General features: G+C 33.2%; 1 protein-coding gene across 4 annotated transcripts in view; it reads right to left on the bottom strand.

Annotated features, from left to right (window-relative positions):
* Positions 1 to 16,274, bottom strand: part of LOC114256846 (phosphatidylinositol/phosphatidylcholine transfer protein SFH13) — a 58,429-nt gene extending 42,155 nt beyond the window's left edge. The window contains exons 1-15 of one of the 4 annotated variants that reach the window (XM_028196523.2): positions 16,093 to 16,274; positions 14,816 to 14,908; positions 14,381 to 14,684; positions 13,572 to 13,671; positions 12,968 to 13,234; positions 12,155 to 12,232; positions 11,852 to 11,956; positions 11,714 to 11,763; positions 11,520 to 11,619; positions 11,287 to 11,373; positions 7,640 to 7,802; positions 6,427 to 6,812; positions 6,271 to 6,345; positions 5,436 to 5,473; positions 5,178 to 5,328 (exon numbers count right to left, since the gene is read on the bottom strand). In XM_028196523.2, the coding sequence (XP_028052324.2) occupies positions 5,453 to 5,473; positions 6,271 to 6,345; positions 6,427 to 6,812; positions 7,640 to 7,802; positions 11,287 to 11,373; positions 11,520 to 11,619; positions 11,714 to 11,763; positions 11,852 to 11,956; positions 12,155 to 12,232; positions 12,968 to 13,234; positions 13,572 to 13,671; positions 14,381 to 14,684; positions 14,816 to 14,822 (1,743 nt within the window). In that variant the 5' untranslated portion in view covers positions 14,823 to 14,908; positions 16,093 to 16,274 and the 3' untranslated portion in view covers positions 5,178 to 5,328; positions 5,436 to 5,452. Of the gene's footprint in view, positions 1 to 5,177; positions 5,329 to 5,420; positions 5,474 to 6,270; positions 6,346 to 6,426; positions 6,813 to 7,639; positions 7,803 to 11,286; positions 11,374 to 11,519; positions 11,620 to 11,713; positions 11,764 to 11,851; positions 11,957 to 12,154; positions 12,233 to 12,967; positions 13,235 to 13,571; positions 13,672 to 14,380; positions 14,685 to 14,815; positions 14,909 to 16,092 lie in introns of those variants that run through there. The other 3 variants (XM_028196522.2, XM_082881716.1, XM_082881717.1) reach the window with 3 other exon arrangements.
* Positions 16,275 to 18,931: the final 2,657 nt, after the last annotated feature.

Below are 18,931 nucleotides of genomic sequence, written 5' to 3'. Positions count from 1 at the left end.
TTCTATGAATTTGTTACTATTATGGAGACTTTACCTGAAGCTGAAATTAATATTTTAGATAATTTCTTTAAAACATGGACTACTATTGAAGGCAGAACTTTTAATTCTTTACATCCACCAATCGAATCTGTGGAATTAGTTTCTAATAATACTAGTAATTCAAAACCTTTATCTATTTCTGCTTATGTTCGTCCAATAACCCATGAATCTAAATTAGGACAATACTGTAAGGTCAGTGACCTTAATGTTGTAATTAGACAAAATAATTATTCTAACCTCCATTTTCAAACTATTGGATCTCAATTAACTCATATTGAAGAATCTGTGGATGCTATACTTGCTAAAAGTGACTTTCCACGAACAATACAATCCTCCCCTATTCAACATGTTAACCTCAAACCACCTGTTGCAATCTCTAATTTTAAATTATCCCCTACTTCTAAAAATGAAGAATTTGCTAATTCCTTGCTTACCAAAATGAAAGATTTAAATATTAGAGAATCTTCTTCTATTAATGTTTTAGACTCTACTGAAGATGCCGAATTACCTCATATTCTCCAACTTCAACAAAATTTTCCTTCTCCCGACTCTATTAACTGAACCTCTTTTACTAATAAACTTGCTCCAAATCGTTATCATTATCCTAAACCTACTCCGCATGATATTTTATCTGAAGAAGATTTTCTTCATGAACAAAAATCTTATCATGGTAAAAGCATTTATTCTTGGAATATTGATGGTAAATCTGAATATCAAATTTTTGAAACTGTTCATGAAATGCTCATGTATAGTTCTGTCTGCCGTCAAAATGGCAATACAGATAACCAAGTTGCTCATTTTATTACCACTAGTTTTACTGGTATTCTCAAAGGATGGTGGAACAATGTACTCACCCCTACTCAATAGCTGAATATTCTCGAATCTGTTAAGTAAAAAACTAATCCTTTGAAGGTTGAGGATGCAGTTTATACTCTTTTCCAAACCATTTTAATGCATTTTATTGGACTAGGTGTTAGTACCTTTGATTGAGGACAAACACTTCTTCAGAATTTTCGTTGCCCTTCTCTTACTTATTTTTGTAGGTACAAAGGCCTCGTTTGGAAACAGATTTTTTTAGTAACTTTTTGACTTTTTAGCTAAAATATGATATAAAAAAAAAACTAGTATGTTTGGGATGACTTTTTAGTTTTTACGAAAAAATATGCAAAAAATAAAGTGAAAAGGGAATCTTTAACTTTTTGATATAGGCTGTTGACTTTTTAATTTTTTTAATAATTTTTTGAATTTTAAGTTAAAAAAGTTGTTTCCCAAACGAGGCAAAAGATGTCTTTTTAATGAAAGTCATGCAACGAATTGATACTAATAGTGAACAAGTGGGTTGGGGCTAAAATAGCCACAAAAGACAAAACAGGCTATTTTAGCCACAACAAACAAAACATCACATCCAACCCATAATCATTACACTCTTCTCTCACAAAAAAAAGCCAAAAAGCCAAAAAGCCCTTCCCAAACCAAGCTTTTTAGCCCAGGCTAAAATAGCCAAAAAAGCCCAAAAGCCAAAAAGCCAACCCACTTCCCAAACGGAGGCTAAATTTATTTGAATCAAAAAAAAAAGAAAGCTAAATTTATTGATAACTTTTTGGGTAAGTAAAATTTATTGGATTTACTTTTTTGGGTAAGTACTTTCCTCTTTTAATCACTTTTATTTATTTATTTATTAATTATTATTATTGGATTTACATTTCTCTTTTATGTTCTTTTCATTGGATCATACGCAATGTTTCGTTAGATTTTATTCCCATTTTTATAGGAATAATGCTTGGGACCCCCTTTTGGGGGTCACCCCTCACCCCCCTTTGTCACGTGGCAGAAGGTGATTGGTGGAACAGGAAAAAAAAAGAAGAAAAGGTAACCAATGAGAGAGAGGGGGTCAAAGGGGGTGGGGGAAAAGGGGGATGAATCATTACTCTTTTTATAGATTGTGATTCGTGATAAGAAGATTGGAGATTTATGGCTTGTGTTTGTTTTTCTCAAAAAGTTATTAGTTTGCCAAGGATCACTGTAGAAAACAGATTGGTGATTTATGGGATGTGATCCCCCCCTCCACAGTAATTTCTTATTTGTTGGGATTAAATTTATTGATAACTTACCTACATTTTTTGCTAAAAAAATCCGTAAGAAACTTAGAGAGCAGAATCATAGTAAGATTATAAGATTACGTTTGGTAGAGTTTTGTAAATATGATTTGAGCGTATGAGTTGTATTTTGAGTTTGTGAGTTGTTGAATTATGATTTAAGTGTAGAAAATTTGTTTGGTTATAGTTTTTGAATAGAGTGTTGAATTGAGTTTTGAATTGTACGTGGAATTAAGTTTTGAAAATTTGATAAGACATGTGAAATAAAAAAATTTGTTTGGTGATGAGTTTTCAAAATAATTTTCAAAACTTAATTCAACTTATAATTGATAATCAAACACACAACTCATAACACGATATCCATATTTTTTATCAACAGTTATAACCAAACTATTTTTAAAATACTCAAATAAAAAAATTATTTTTTTTTCAATTAATTGTTTTTAAGTAATTTTTTTGAATAATTTTTTTTTCAAATAACTTCTATGTCAATTATTTTATGTCAATTCATTTTTTAGGCCTGTATAAACATTAAAAATATTTAAAATATTTAGAAAATTAAAATATTAAAAATATTCCGAAAATTAAAATATTAAGAATATTAAAAGTATTCCGAAAATCAAAATATTTACAATTAAAATATCAAAATATTAAAATTAAAATATTAAAATATTTTTATGAAAATTAAAATATTAAAAATATTCCTATAAAATAAAATAAGATATTTAAAATAAAAAATATTTAAAATAAAAATTATGTTGTTTTTGAGTTTTGAAAAGAGTTTTGAGTTGTGTATTTAGTTATGAATTTTGAAAAGTAATGATTATAGTTTGAAATGAGTTTTGAGAAATGAGTGTAAAATTATGATTTGAAAACTGCAACCAAATATCACACTCAAATCAGTGGTGGAACTATGTTTTAAAATCTAAACCAAACAGAGCCTAAATGTTTTATTAACAATTCTTAAGACTGTTATTTTTATAAAATAAAGTCATTGTTACACTGAAAACTCTGCCGTGGTACAAATGTTTGATTTTTGTCCCATTACTTAATTCGAACCTAATGGTTAATTTTCTTAGTAATCCCACCTAACACATGAGAAAAATATATATAAATATGAGTATAGCTTGGCTCCACAGTGGACTTGACAGCTAATGTACACATGATCACAGCTGGGCTGCCCTCTTTCTATTTTCTCGACTAATATAAATAATAAATAATTTTTATTACTAATTTTGAACAAATATTTGTTGTTTTTCTAGTTTGGTGTCTCTTGTAGTGTTGGCCATGTCTCCTCATTCTTTATAGGGAGAGGCTACATTCGCAGGGGAATATTATGATTACACATATTTATGAAAAATAATTTGTAAACAAAATTTTTATATATAAAAAAACTCATTTAAAATGAGATAATTGTGCTTTGGCAGGCCCGGGCCCGAGATTTTCGGGCCCAAAACCGATAATCAACTAATAAATTTATGGAGCCCTTCTCATTTTTTTTTTCATTGAATGAAAAAAAAAATTAAAAATAAAAAACAAAAGATTTGTGTCAAAATCATAAAAAATACTTAGCATTACATTACAATAACTAATAAGTATCTCTTGATCCTCCCTCGTCTTGTATTTTTAGAAACAAATTAATCAATCATACTCGCATAATCTAATTTTTTTACAAAATCATTTTCAATGAATAACAATGCTAATTATTTTAAATGGGCCTTTCAATTTTTTAATGAATTAATTTATTTTAAATTAATTTGGACTTTCCTTAATTTTTTTTGGACTTAAAATATACTTAATATATTAGAGTAAACTATAATAGGAGAGACCCCTTTTTTGGATCTATTTTCAATGAATAACAATGCTAATTTTTTTTAATAGCCTTTCAATTTTTTAATAGGTCAATTTATTTTAAGTTAGTTTGGGCATTTTTTAATTTTTTTAAACTTAAAACAGACCTAATATATTACACTAAATTATAATAAAAGGGGGCCCATTTTTTTAATCTATTTTGAAGGGCCCTAGGCCATGGCCTTGTGGCCTATGCCCCATGGCCGGCCCTGTGCTTTGGCCACGTTTGTTTAACAGATTAAATTGGATGAAATTATTAGTGAGAAGATTGTTAGCGAAGAGATTGTTAATTTATGGATTGTTATTGATGAGATTAAATAAAAATATTTTTGTTTTAATGATAATGTGAAAGATGATTAGTGATGAGATTGTTAAATTATTTTTATATAAAATAAATAAATAAATTATTTCTATATTAAAAAAAACTAAAACAAATAAGTGCACTTGGCCAAAAAAAACAAATAATAATTAAAAAAATAAATTTTTTATATAAAATAGACTTCATCTCCTCATTATTTTCATGATCCCACCTAAAATTTATCCAAGCTAATCCCCCTACAGAGGGACTAATCCACCTAAAATTTATCCAAGCTAATCCCCCTACAGAAGGACTAATCCTGTGACATTTTGTTGCATTCAAACAAAGGTTTGGTAGGTCCCACGAATTGATAATCTAATCCACCCTCCCAAACTCCCAATCAAGCATGGCCTTTATGTCCTCCTTATAAATAATATATAAACATATATAATTGTAATGTTTTTAAAATTATGAACAGAACTATTTATGCACATAGAGATCTAAAATAGCTCCACCAACCCATCGGATAATGTGAATTTAATCACACAATGTGAAAAATATATAACATTTGATTGGTTGATTTTCAATTTTGGTTATTAATAAGGCGATACAAAAAATAAAAGAAAAGAAAAACAGACCACCCCTGTTTCTCAACCAAGGGCTCTTTATTTGATTTTTTTAGTTAAAAACTTGCCAAATGCCAAAAAATTAACTTATTTAAGCATCACAAAAAACCAAAAAGGCACATATGACAAACAATATGGCTTCTTTTAATCTTAATCTATTTTTGTTAGCTTCTCCGCCCAACTAATCTGCTATTGAGTTGATAGCCTAAAATTGTGGTTGTTGCCAGCTTATTTCTCAGGAAAAAAAAAATGATGTGCAAAATTTACTTTGACAGAGAAAGGAAACCAACGTATAATACGCCGCATCGTAAAACTTTTCATTAGGCTTTTCTTCTCTAACACTAGTGTCTCAAATCTGAGTAGACGAAGAACCTATGAAGAACCTGTAACTGTGGGTTCTGCAAAGTACTCACTGTATCTGTAGAAGAAGACAACGAAATTATAAAATATAAAAAAGGGTTGTCTTCCCCGCAGTACTTGCATGTATGTAACTAATACTAATTGTTATACCCCCCAGAATGTCACCTCTTTGTGTCGAGAATTCAACAGAATAATCTTCGTTGCTGCAACAAGAAATTTCAACATTATCAGTGTGATTGTCGAAAAAGACTGCAGTGTTGACGCAATGATATAACTAAATGATGAATTTATGGAAGAACATTCGCTTTCTGTCCGGGAATCAGGGGAGAAAGGAAAAGAAAGGATTAGTCAAGTTGGGAAAGAAAGGAAGAGAAAAAGGTTGTGTTTTCTTTCCCTCTTGTTTGGATAAGCAAGAGAGAAAAGAAATGATTTCCCTCATATCTTGTTTGGAAAGAGTCTCATGTTGTTTTACCAAGATAACCTATATTAATGTCATTTATTTTTATATTTAGATAGGCAATTCTGGGATTATAAAAGGTTGGCATTATGTTGGTTTCTTTTCTCTCCGATTCTCCACTTGTGGAGAGATGCAAAAGTGACTTTTAAGAGGTGTTTATATATAAATTTTACAGCATTTTTCTCACATTTAGTTATCCAAACAAGTGATTAGGGCAAAGAGAATTTGATTTATTTTCTTCTCTCTTCAAATCACCGGATCCAAACGGAAGAGAACCAGAAACATGGTTAAAGCAACCTTCTTTTCATTTACGTAACAAAGGTTTCGAGAACATGTTTGTTAACCCTTCCTTTTGTATCTCGTTCTTTTCAAGCTTTAAACAAGAGGCTAGAAAGTTTCATTTGCGAATCAACAAAGTTATAATCCTAAGGAATGTCTACCCAACTTCACAAAACTACCATTATAAAGATTACATTTTGCTGGTAATCAATCAATGCATCCAAACATTATATACAATATAAAACTTGTTGATATGTGACTTACATGGCATTTTGACTGCTGCAAATTTTCCAATAACTGTTCAATCTCATGTTGCTTCACTGCCGTGGCATGCAATACCTGTGACAAAGATGTTCCTCGGTCAGTACAACTAAGTTTCAAATTTAACATCTCAACTCAACCATGAAGAACAAGACTTACTCTCTTCGTTTTCTCAAGGTCAAGCTCAACAGACTTGATCCGATCCAAGGATTGCACAAGCATTTGCTCTTTCTCCAATGGAATTTCAGCAGGCTTCTTGTTTAGTTCTTTCAACAAATTTTCTAGCCTTTGAAGACGCTGTACACATGGAAGGACACGATCTTCTTCAATGACAGCTTCAGCACCGGGTGGAGAGATCTCCATTGTGTCCTCCATCACATTCGATGGATGAATGTTGTTCTGCATTCTCAAAGATTCTAAAGGTAGCCTACGAATAAACGCAAAAAGATTGGTCATGAGAGACATCAGTGCTGCTGCCACACATCGGAAACTCCTTTTTTCAACTTCTTCCTGGACAGTGTCAAACCAATGGATCACCGGAATACCTAGAATAGGAATGAACAACAGGTATGAATCCGAAGATTGGGATCATAAAATAAATAAATGTTAGAATCTACAAAAACTATTCCTCCTAAATAAGCATAAAAATTTGCTTATTAGTAATTGCCTTTACCTCATATGACTACCACACAGAAATCAAGATACAACCACCATCTTTTTTATATCACAATCACTATTACCGCCATTAAAAACAAAAATTCATCACTGAAGCTGAAAACTATATTTAGTAACAGAGTGTTTTCTTCAAATGTTGTTCTCTTCTCTTGTGACTAACATTTTGCATGCAGGTCACAACCACTATAAACACCGCCAAAAGTCTAATAACATTGCTACAGCAGCTGCAAATTCTATTTAGCATTTTTTGTTTAGTAGCATTTTTTGCATGCAAGTCACAAACACTATAACCACCACCAAAAGTCTAAAAACATTGCTAGAGCAGCTGCAGATTCTATTTAGCATTTTTTGTTTAGTAGTACAACACGTTTTTTGATAGTGTTGTAAACTGAAAAAGCTATTGACTTCGCTTTGCATCAAGCAAAAAGCAGAAGAAAAAAAAATGCATGGTATGTTTGATAGTGTTGTAAACTGAAAAAGCTATTGACTTCGCTTTGCGTCAAGCAAAAAGCAGAAAAAAATGCATGGTATGTTTTTGTTTTTCAAAAATACTCATACAAAAGCACAACAAAATGTTCTCTTTCAACTTTTACTTCGATGTTTGTATATTATCATAGCTATGAAAACAAGTGGACTTGGCATGTCCTCTTGAAAAAAAGGACACATAATAGCACTGTAAATTATTGTTAAGAGATACCTTCTGATTTGTTCATTGCCTTACTAGAAGAATTCCCTCTATCATTGGCTTTAAGTGATTGATCATGACAATGTCCCAGTCCTCGTTCAGCATCAGCAGCACTATCAACCTGGCTAAAATCCTCACCGCAACTGTAGAAGACTGTCGGATCTGATGCCCTGGGCTGAAGAAATCACAATTTTCAAGTCAAAAAAATGTGCATGGACATGTGCCCACACACACATGTACTGGAAAGTAATGTACACAAGTCACATTTCGTTATGGTTTAACCTGGTGACCCTTAATATATCACATTAGCATTCAGAAATCCATGGGAATACATATTTGATACCAGACATGCATTACCCGAGGATCCAAAACTGTAAGAAAAATTGATGTATATTATTGATTGATGTATTGATATTTTCTGTCTATTACAAATGGTTCCTTATATAGATGTAGGTGTAGGTGTAGTGGGTTAGGTTTAGTGGAGTAGGTGAGGTGGTAGTGGTGTAGTGGGTTAGGTTTAGTGGAGTAGGTGAGGTGGTAGTGGTGGTAGGTTTATTGATAAATTTTAACAGCCCCCCGCAAACTCAAAGAGGATAGAAACTAACCAACTTGAGTTTGGAGAGAGGAACAAAACAAGAAAATACATAAAAATAAAAGAGGATAGGAGACACTGTATGGTCGTGTCAGACCATTGGTGAAGACACTGGATGGTGGTGTCATAACGTTGTAGAGGACACTGTATGGTGGTGTCATAACGTTGTAGAGGACACTGTATGGGGGTGTCATAACGTTGTAGAGGACACTGGATGGCGGTGTCAGACCGATGTAGAAGACAGTTTATGGGGTCATGTCGGACCGTTGTAGAAGACAGTTTATGGGGTCATGTCGGACCGTTGTAGTAGACAATGTTGTGACAGTTGTTGTGACAGTTTACGGAGTCTTGCTGGACCCTTGTAGAAACTAACCGGAATCAATGTCGGGACAGTTTACAAAGTCTTGTCGGACCCATGAAGGAGCTAACCGGAATCAATGTCGGGACAGTTTACAGAGTCTTGTCGGACCCTTGTAGAAATTAACCGGAAACAATGTCGGGACAGTTTACAGAGTCTTGTCGGACCCTTAAAAAGTCGCACCCTCAAAAGGTGTGCCCAATCTATCAAAAGGCGTGCCATCAAAAAGGCGTGCCCAATCCATAAAAAGGCGTGCCATCAAAAGGCGCGCCAGACACGCGGTGATGCACGTGATCGACAGTGCGCGTGTCGGCCTCGTCGTCATGTTCTATATAAATCAATGCGGAGGCTGAGGCAGAAAACCTGCTAAAATCTTCTGAAAAACGCTTAACCTTGCCTGAGAGAGAAACTCTGTAATATTCTGTAACCAACCCGTCTCTGAAACACTCAGCAACATGGCCTCTTCTTCCCGTCCAGCTACCCAAAACAGGGCCTCCTCGTCCCGTGGTCTGCTCACGCTCTTTCCAGAACTGAACGAGCCCACAAGAGAAGTAACTGGTGCGGTGGCCAGTGAACCTCAACCAAACACCTCTGTGTTTGCTCCGTTGAACTTTCCGATGCGGTCGGTGGAGCAAAAAATGGCAGTGCAAACGGACATTGAAGCCAATCAGTATACTTTGAAGTCCTGTGTGGAGACGATGACGGCAGTCACAAACTTGTCGCACCGGCTGCAGAGCAGGACAAATGAGGTGCAACAGTTAAACTCTCAGCTGGCTCTGCTCCAACGCATGTATAAGGATGCGCGAGCAGAGATAAGTGTGCTAAAGGCGGAAAACAATGAGCTGAAGCGGAAGGCCACCGTGATGTTCCGATTTGGAGGGCTGCCATATGCTGCAGTGGAGGAGCAGGGAGTAGTGATCATGCCCAGTGGAGTGGGAAACACGGAGGCAACACCGGCAAGGGCCGCCCAGGACGGAGGCAAGAAAAAAAGACCGGCGGCAGAGTAGAGAAGAAAAAATCCCGCCTGTGGATGAGGTTGTTTGTTTGGTTTTTTTTTTTTTTTTTTTTTTTTTTTGTGTGGTGTAAAATGGTGATCGGGATTGATCCCGGAGATGAATAAAAATGGGTGTTGTGCAAATTTGTAAATTATGTGGTTTTTTTATTTTTTTTTATTTTTTTTTTGTAAAAAAGAAAAAGATTAAATAAAATAAATAAAGGTAAAGTGGAGGTAGCGTGAAGCAGCATGAGTGGAGAAGGGTGGTGTGTAAAGTTTGAAATGTAATGATGAAATGTGTGTGCGCCTCGTGAAGCAAAGCATCTAAGAGCCCACTGTTTGTTAAAACCTTTTTTTTTTTTTTTTTTTTTTTTTTGTTGTCTGGCCACCGCCCCACTTTTGTCAAAAAGAATTTGTGGGTTTGAAAAAGAGGAGAGAGAGAAGAAGTGGGGTGAGTGTGTGTGTGGTTAAATAAATAAAAGAAAACGGGTTTCAGGTAAAGCTTTGCAAATATTTATAAAAACATAAAAATGTACTGGTACTTCAATTATTACTCATCTTCACTCATTGTTAGGTTCTGTGATAGTTTATTTCCAAAGTTGGGCACCATGTAGGACAAGGCGGACCGGGGGCGTCGGGCTCCGAGCGAAGCCAGTATTGCAGTTGGATCGGCGGCCGTTGATGATCGGCGTGGCCTCCTCGCAAGCCTTCTTAGCCGCCTCGGCTTCCTTTAACGTCACAAAGCCGTAGCCCTTGGATCGGCCGGTGATCTTGTCGGAGATGATGACGGCGTCCAAGAACTCGCCGTAGACATCGAAGTGGTCTCTGAGGGCTTCCTTGGGAGTCTCCCAAGCCAATCCTCCGACGAACACGTTCGTCATCGTCGTGTCGCCGAACGGACCCACAATGTCTCCGAACTGCAGATCTCGGCGAAGGTGGGTGGAGTCTTGGAGTGAAGGAGCTGGAAGATGAGGCAACGGCGTCCGACGCAGAGTTGGAGAGTGGCTGCGGAACTGGTTCGGTAGCCTGGGAGCCATTGAACGGACGACGGGGGGAGTGGAGGTGACGGTGGTGGCGATGCTAGTTCTGTCGAAGTTGAGGATGAAGGTTTGAAAATGGTAGAGTCGGAACGTCAGTGATGATGGGGAATTTTTGAGAGAGGAAAGAAAAGCGGAGGAAGAGAAGACTTTGTGGCAGCGGAGTGAAGGTATGTGTACCAATCTCCAGCGGGCAGTGAAGGCAAGGTTGCCGACCGACTGCCCGCCGGTGAGAGAAATATAGGTCTAAATCTTATCTCTGCTCTGATACCATGTAAGAAAAATTGATGTATATTATTGATTGATGTATTGATATTTTCTGTCTATTACAAATGGTTCCTTATATAGATGTAGGTGTAGGTGTAGTGGGTTAGGTTTAGTGGAGTAGGTGAGGTGGTAGTGGTGGTAGGTTTATTGATAAATTTTAACAAAAACTCATTTCTTCATGAACTGGTGGCAGGTGTGGAAATGTAGAGCTACTTTGCCTAGTAGGAGAACAAAAATATCGACATCTGAACCTGATTCTACTGTTGATGAATTACTACTGTTAAAGTTAGGACTAGCATTAGGTTGGCAATTTCATGAAGTATCTCCAACAGTTGGAGCCAAAGGCAAAAACATATAAGAAAGCAATGAGATGGAAAAGAAAATGAACAACATATCACGAATCAAACTTGCCTTGAATGGGAGTTTCTGAATATAATAGTCAATTTTCTGTTGGTCCGTAGATACTCTGGTAAATGTTGCTTCTGTATTATATACAAGCTACAAATGGGACAAAGAATTTATGTTCAGAACCACCTTGGTCAATCTCCGAAACACAATCAAATTTAACATTCAAACTTGACAAATATAATCCTTGAGGGTAAAGCAAGAAACAAAAACAAGTTCTACCCCAAAAAAATGTGCACCTTAATTATCTCATGATCATTCCATGGACCCTTATTAGTCCGAAGGCACCCTCCTTCATCAGAACACGTGCATGAGCCACCCAAGAAGTCAGGCAATTGACTGAAGGAATAAAATTCAAAAAGAAAAGGGTCAAAGAGTAAGATGGTCATATCAATGAATAACACAATCCGGAATCAGGAAGAAACAAACCTACCTTGAGTCAATGGCTTCGAGTAATTTGGACAAAGATTTAGGTTCCAGCACCTTGAAATTCAGAACATGCATGTGGAGTTAGTTAACGTTGCCACGGATGGGCAAAACAGATGCAAAAGCCTAAATAAATGCTCTTTACCTGTATTTTTGTGATTGTGCTTGCATCAAGGAATTTCTGTGCAGCAGGCCAAATCATCTTCTTGAAGCCAGGACCAGCATTGACAATGAACATTCGATGTAGTGTCTATAGATAAATGAAGGGGAAATAAAGGTTGTAAGTAAAAAATTTATTGCAATGGCACCAGAATGACAGGCCACAACTCTCGTGCACAACGTTACCAGAGCTACAAAACCTAAGCTCCACTAGAAAAATAAATGTAGAAGAAGAAATTAAAGGAAAACACAAAGTTGAAAAAGAAAATATCACTGAAACATAAGATACCTCAGGGTAGTAATCGTTGTCAATTTTTGACAAGGCTGCCAAGAGACTTGCAGCTGTCTTTGTGAAATTCTTAATGCCCTGTACATCACAACAAGATCTATTACTGCATGAAATTTTACACAGATGTGACTGCAATAATTAGCCGCCAAATGAAGAATATTCCATCTCACACATTGCATAATCTGCCACACTTTAACTGATTTTGGCCGGTAACCATGACAACTAAACTCCAGAACTCATTCATTGTTAAAGAGAGATCCAAACAAATAAGGTACAAATGATAATACATATTGGCAAAGCCAGGAAGTTTTCTTCTCTTCTTTTTATTTTTTTTTCTTACATAAATGACAATTTAAACTAATCAAACATTGTAATTCAATATTAGAAATATTAAGTGCATTAGACTTTCTCTATAGCTAATTAAAAGCATTTATGTTTATAAGCATTTTATCCCAATTAGATATACATAGAATATTTACTTATCAATGGAAAAAAAAAAATGTATCTAGAATATTCAATTAGATATCATTAACAAAACCTAACAGAACTTCATGCTCTCAGAGATTCAAATTATTGGACTAGATAATAGTTTAATATGCTTAAAATTATGTAAGATTTGTTTTAACTATGCACTGAATAGATAGAATTTTTGTTACATAAGAGTGTCATCTTCTTTATACCCACCGTTGATAACCAATGCATATCAAAGTTTCTAATTCCTCCATGAAGCTAAGAAAATTACACAGGAAGATGGGGAAGACTTAGTAACAGATTGCAATCACTTTGACTAAGGCTGTTATAGAATCAACATACCAGGCCATGCACATCTAAAATTGTTGTTGTTGAATAAATCCGCCTCTTTGCTGCAATTGAACACGAGGGAAATTTCTCATGCAGAGCCCTCTCAAATTCTTGGACATGGTATTTTAAGTAGCGATCAATTGTGGTAATGCGCATAAGCTTGCTTGGGTGAGCTTTCCCAAGCAGCTCAATGTAAACAGGCCTTCCTTCCCTGTCAACTCCATGGTAACCGTGAGGGTAATATTGCAAGACTTCCTCCAACTCTTCAAATTCAAAATCCTGAGTATTCATTTGTTCATTGTATCATTTAGGTTAGGCAACATAACGTTGTAATAAAAGTATATGTAGTCTTAAAGACTCTTAACTATATGAAAAAGTATCATATAAAATGTTGTCATTAATACAGCTCTGTTGTTATTGAGTTTACTATAAGAAAGTTAAAGAAACATGTATACATATACTGAAGCATTTTACAGTATGATAAACCAATGACGTTGGCAGAAAGTGAGAACGACAGTAAAATCTGCAACTGAATGCCCAAGAACATCTAAGTTTGCAAGTGAAAAGACTTGCTTTTGAAATTTATGGAGTTAGTGGGGTATATTAATGTCATTACCTCTAGTATGGTGTCTGTTCCATATTCCTTCCTCCAATTAAGCATTTCTTCCCACATCTGGATTGTTTTTTCAATGTCAAAATCCCTAGCTTTCAAGAATCTACATAAAAGACATGAATAAGTTGAGTTAGATCACCGATTAGCCCGAACAAAATAATTAGACATGGGATGAGTTAGCTGAAAATCCAAATACCTCACCAATTCACCATATAATATACTTGAACTCACATTTATACACCATACTAGAAGGGTGACACTCACAAGGAAAAAGCACACGAGTGAGACGAAGTAGGGAAGCAGTCCAAGAACGAAGAGTAACTGTCAGATATCTTGGGTAATGTGGCATGGGTAATTTAGTGATCCACTGTGATAGACTAAACTCAAAACATCAAGAGCCCATGGCTTTAACTAATGTATGGAATTAAAACTCTTTGCTACTAATATTTTTTAACTAGAAAACTTTAATTAACTGGATATTTACTTAAGTCTTGTCTATATAAGTTGAATAGGACAACTGTCTTACATAGCAGTTTAACAGACAAAGTGATATAGAAATATGAAGATATGACCTACATTCATTAAATTCATAATGCCCAAATACTGAATGAAAGTTGCTGAAAATTAAATAAATAAATAAATAACCAAAAAATAGTCATTGAAAAAATGACATAAATGAGACCAATGAACCTACAACTATTTCATCCAATTTATGGGGGTCAGCCAAAAGCCAATCAAGTGTTCGACTAAACAAACTAAAGAAGTGAAACTACCAAATCAGTGAATTTGTTCAAGTAAAAGAATCAACTGACCTCAACAAGGTATAGTAGTCATCATGTCTAGGGGGCAACAAATCCTTGTCAAAGAGTTTTTGGCGTAACTCCTGGACGGCACTCTCCTCTTTTTCATCACGTATGTCCTCTATTGAAATTGAAGGGACCCTGTAGTCAATTTTTCTTTTTCCTCTTTTCTTAAGAGAATGAGTGAACTTATTTGAAGCATTTATAGCCTTCTTTCTTAGAGCCCCAATTTTCGATCGCCGTCTCTCATCTTCAGAGTTCTCAAAATCTGATCTTCTATCTCTTGTTTCATCATAAGCCCGCAATCCTTCAATACCTAAAATATGACAAATTTAAAAAAGAATTATACATACTTTTATAACTAAGACCATGCAAGATTAAAATATAGCGGTTTGAATTACAGCACCCATAGTTAAGAAAGCTAACACTGGGTAATGTTGCACATACCTGACATTTTAGGCAGGTGGAAGCGGAGTGTTGGCCCTTAGCTTTAGAGGATGAAAAGATTACAAGTAAACTCATAAAAAAATCTGTGTTGTTCTGTACAATAAAAATCACAAGTGATTAAATATTCTGATGCAAATCGAATCATATGATGTTGAATAACGTTCCAAGCAAGATGAACTTCAAACAAAAATATGAAGACAAGAATACATCCCCCCTTTGGCTGTCCATTAAGGATGAAAGTACTGGATTCTTCATTGTGATGTGACAGTTGCTCCATGTTAAAAAACCATGAAAGTGGAAAAAAAATTCCCATGAAAGTAGTAGAATAGTAAAATCCCTTTCTTTTCCTAGAATCTTTCCTAAATCATTTCCAACAAATATCAAGGAAAGCTCAAAAGTGATTTTTTTTTTTTTTTTCCAGTTCTGTTTTCCCTCATCACTCTAACTTCAACCAAATGGACCACTAAAAACCCAAAAGCATAATCTGCAAAATCTTAAAAAAGCAAACAGATCTGAAGCTGTTGAATTCAACAAACAGTATTAACAACAACAAAAATACACTTTTGTGTAGTAATGAGAGTAAAAAATCTCGCATTCTTTGTACGATCCTTCATACTTATTTTCTGACATTTGTATTAAATAGCTCTGTCTGTCTTTATATCAATTTCAACAAAAACAGTTGAGATTTGTAATCATTAAAACGCAACAACCCAGCTCAAAATCAGCAAGAGATAAAAAATAATAATAATAATAACAATAACAATAACAACAAACTCAGGTGAAATTTACTAGATTATTATCACTATCACACACAGCTCTGCAACTACTACAAAAAGTAAATAGCTGAGAAAATAAGAGTGTATTGAAACAACAGTGACGCTCCAAATCACAGAAAAAGCATTCAATTTCAACAATGCCAGTTAACAAAAATCCCTCATTTCTCACATTTCGTATCAATGCTCGTAAAAAAAATTAAAAATTATAAAAAAAAAAAAAGCACTTCTCTTCTGAAACGTAAACACATACATATACATATACATATACATATACACATAAGATTCTCGATATGTAAACAAACACACACACACACACACATAGAGAAAGAGAGACAGAAAAAAAACTGAAAAACAAACCCTAACAAGAGAGGTGGATCGGCAAAGTTGTATTATTATTATTATTATTCCATTGATTTTATCTGAGCAATAAGCAGTGGCAAATGGAAGAAACGGAAAAAACAAAGAACGAGGAGAGATCGAATTACAGAACGAGAAAATTACCAAAATTTTCTCGGGAAAATTTTTGGTGAAGGTGAAGAATGAAGAGAGAAGATCTGGCGTTTGTATAATTTAACTTTCTTCCTCTCTCTCTCTCTCTCTCTTTCTTTTCTCTCTCTCTCTAAAACTCTTACCAAATTTGTGAAGGTTCCTGAGCTTCTTGTGTTACGTGTCGTATTTATTTTAATTTAGGGCAAATGATAAATACACTTTCTTAGATTTAATTAAAATATAAATTATTTTTGTAATTTTAAAAATTATATTTTATATTTTAAGATTTTTAATTTCATAATAAATTGCATTTTTCATTAATAAATCAACAATTTAATTAACAATTTTTGATGATATTAAAAATATATTTGAATTAATAATTTAAATAATTTTATTATTGTATAGAAGAGTAATTATAAATATCGTTTTTTCAATTAATTCTGTTAAATAAAAAATTTTAATAAAAAGTAGTTATAATTTTTTAAATCACAAGAAACAATTTATACTTTAAGTAAATTTCATAAATATATTTATAATTTATCCTTTAATTTAATTAATTTATTTGTTGATAATATTTAATTATTTGGTTACGTTAAATAAGGAAAGACCGGACCAAACAAAAGTAACGGCGTGGTAATTATTATATACTAGTTTTTTTACTACTATTTTGTACTTGTTTTTGTCTTTTCAGATTCTTTGATATTTTTTAATTTTTAAAGAATAAATAAATAAAACAAATGTCAAAGCATTTGGCGGATTTCAAAATTAAATTCAGCTATGAAATTTTCTGAAAAAAATAAGAATTAGTTAGGGAAAATAACACTACAATAATATTTGTAAAAGTAATTTCAAATTAATAAAAAAAAATTACAAATTGTAATAATTAAAGTTATAAATTTTATTTGAAAAAGATTTCACTAGTTTGTAATTTTCCCAATTAGTAATGCTTGTTAAAAAAAATAATAAAATAGTCAACTTAAATGTGATTTTTTTTATTATAAGAAAATCCTCACTCTCGTACAGGTCCAAGGTAATATTTCTTGCAAAGATCATCAAAGTGTCTTGTTATCTGTTTCGAGCAAAAGACTATAATTTAAAAACTTGTCCTGACCTCTCAAGACAAATTTTCCTGAAGTCAAGTCTAGTACAACAGAAGAATATTAAACCCATGCCAAGCATTGTGGTAACAATAACTTGATATTTGACCTTCTAATTAACTACGTTACATTCAAGAAATTAGTTCAAGACATTTCGAACTTGAGACTTTGGCCTTTAATTCCCAAACTTTTACCAAGTGCTAGTACCTTGAGTTAATTTAGGGGTTGTTTGGGATGTTTTAAATAAGTGTACTTTTTGTCTTTTTAGATTAAAAAATTGAGGAAAAAAATATGAATATTTGGGTTAACTTTTTTACTTTTTATGAAAATATATATATTAAAAAATTGTATAAATTAATGTGTAGAGAAAAATTAAGATTGAGAGTTGTGCAACCGTAATTTTTGACTTTTGATGAATAGTAATAAATTTTTAATTTTTTGAATAACTTTTTAATTTTTAATTTTTTTTTAACTTGCCAAACTTAAGCTAAATTAATAAAGCTCACTTTTGCAAAAATAAAAAATGAAAATATTCTCAAAAAAGCTAATCACTTTATTGGGAAGGCAAGTAGTCATGTTACAAGTAGTACTTTTTAAAATAAAAATATTGAAACCGTAAAAAGTTTTTATTCATCTTATCTATAATAGCATAATACATTATGCTGTGTTTGGGATTAGTGTGTTTTTTTTTTTTTTTTTGTCTTTTTGTTGGTTTTTTATTATGGTTTTAGTGAATTTTTTGTTTAATCTTTTTTAAAAAATTATGCATTAGAGTTTTACTCAATTAAACAGACTAATTTTAAAAAAAAATTAATTAATTAAACTTGGTTATTTGGCTAGATTGAAGTCTCAACTTTTTAACTTTTTAACTCTTTTTGGATTTTATGGAGTAAGCTAGCTTATATAAAATTCACAGCACACTCAACTTAGGAATTATTTGATTACATGACTTTTTGATTAAAATAATCAAAAAAAATTAACAAAAAATATCAAAAAGTAAAGAAAAAATTACTAAACAAAGCAAATTATGCCCATCAGTCAATCACATTTTTTTTATGCAACTAAAAAAAATCATTTCTAAACACATTGAGTTTTTTGCCTCATACAAAAAATTATTTAAAAAATAAATTTCCAAACAAATCCTTAGTGTCTCTTATATATGAAATTAATCAATTCTATCCTCTATTAGATTATCTTCCACTTGGAAAACAAAAATATTATAAAAAAAATGTTGTGAGTTTTATTTTTCTATTCTTCCATGTCCTTGACATTAATTTGTCTGAAAAATATTTTACAGTTAAACCAAATAGTGTGGTTCCTACCTATGGTGGCTCGGTTTTTTGGGCAGCGCAGAGCTATGCTGGCTAATGACTGTAGTCTACAACTCAAAAGGTCTGGTACTAAGGCCTTGTTTGGCTGCTACTATAGTAAAAAAGCCTGGGCTTTTTTGTTTTTTTAACAAACTTTTATGATCTCCCATTGGAGAACAACTAACCCAAAGAGTTATGGCGGGCTTGATAAAGGTCTTGAAATATAAGAGTTTGTTTGGGGTTGTTATATAAATATATTTTTTATTTTTTTAATATTTAACGATAACATATATAATTGGTAAGATGAACTTTTGAGAATTAAGCAAATTGTATTTAATGTTAAGCGTGTAGGTCTAAATCTCTTCCGAGTTTGCAACTTACTGATACATGATTAGATCATTTTTCAGTACAAATAAAAAACAATATTATGTAAATTAATAAATT

The sequence above is a fragment of the Camellia sinensis genome, chromosome 7, assembly GCF_055761805.1.
Source record: "Camellia sinensis isolate YWXY chromosome 7, ASM5576180v1, whole genome shotgun sequence".
Lineage (NCBI taxonomy): Eukaryota > Viridiplantae > Streptophyta > Magnoliopsida > Ericales > Theaceae > Camellia > Camellia sinensis.
The sequence above is the reverse complement of the archived record's forward strand: the minus strand, read 5'-3'. Positions and strand labels throughout refer to the sequence as shown.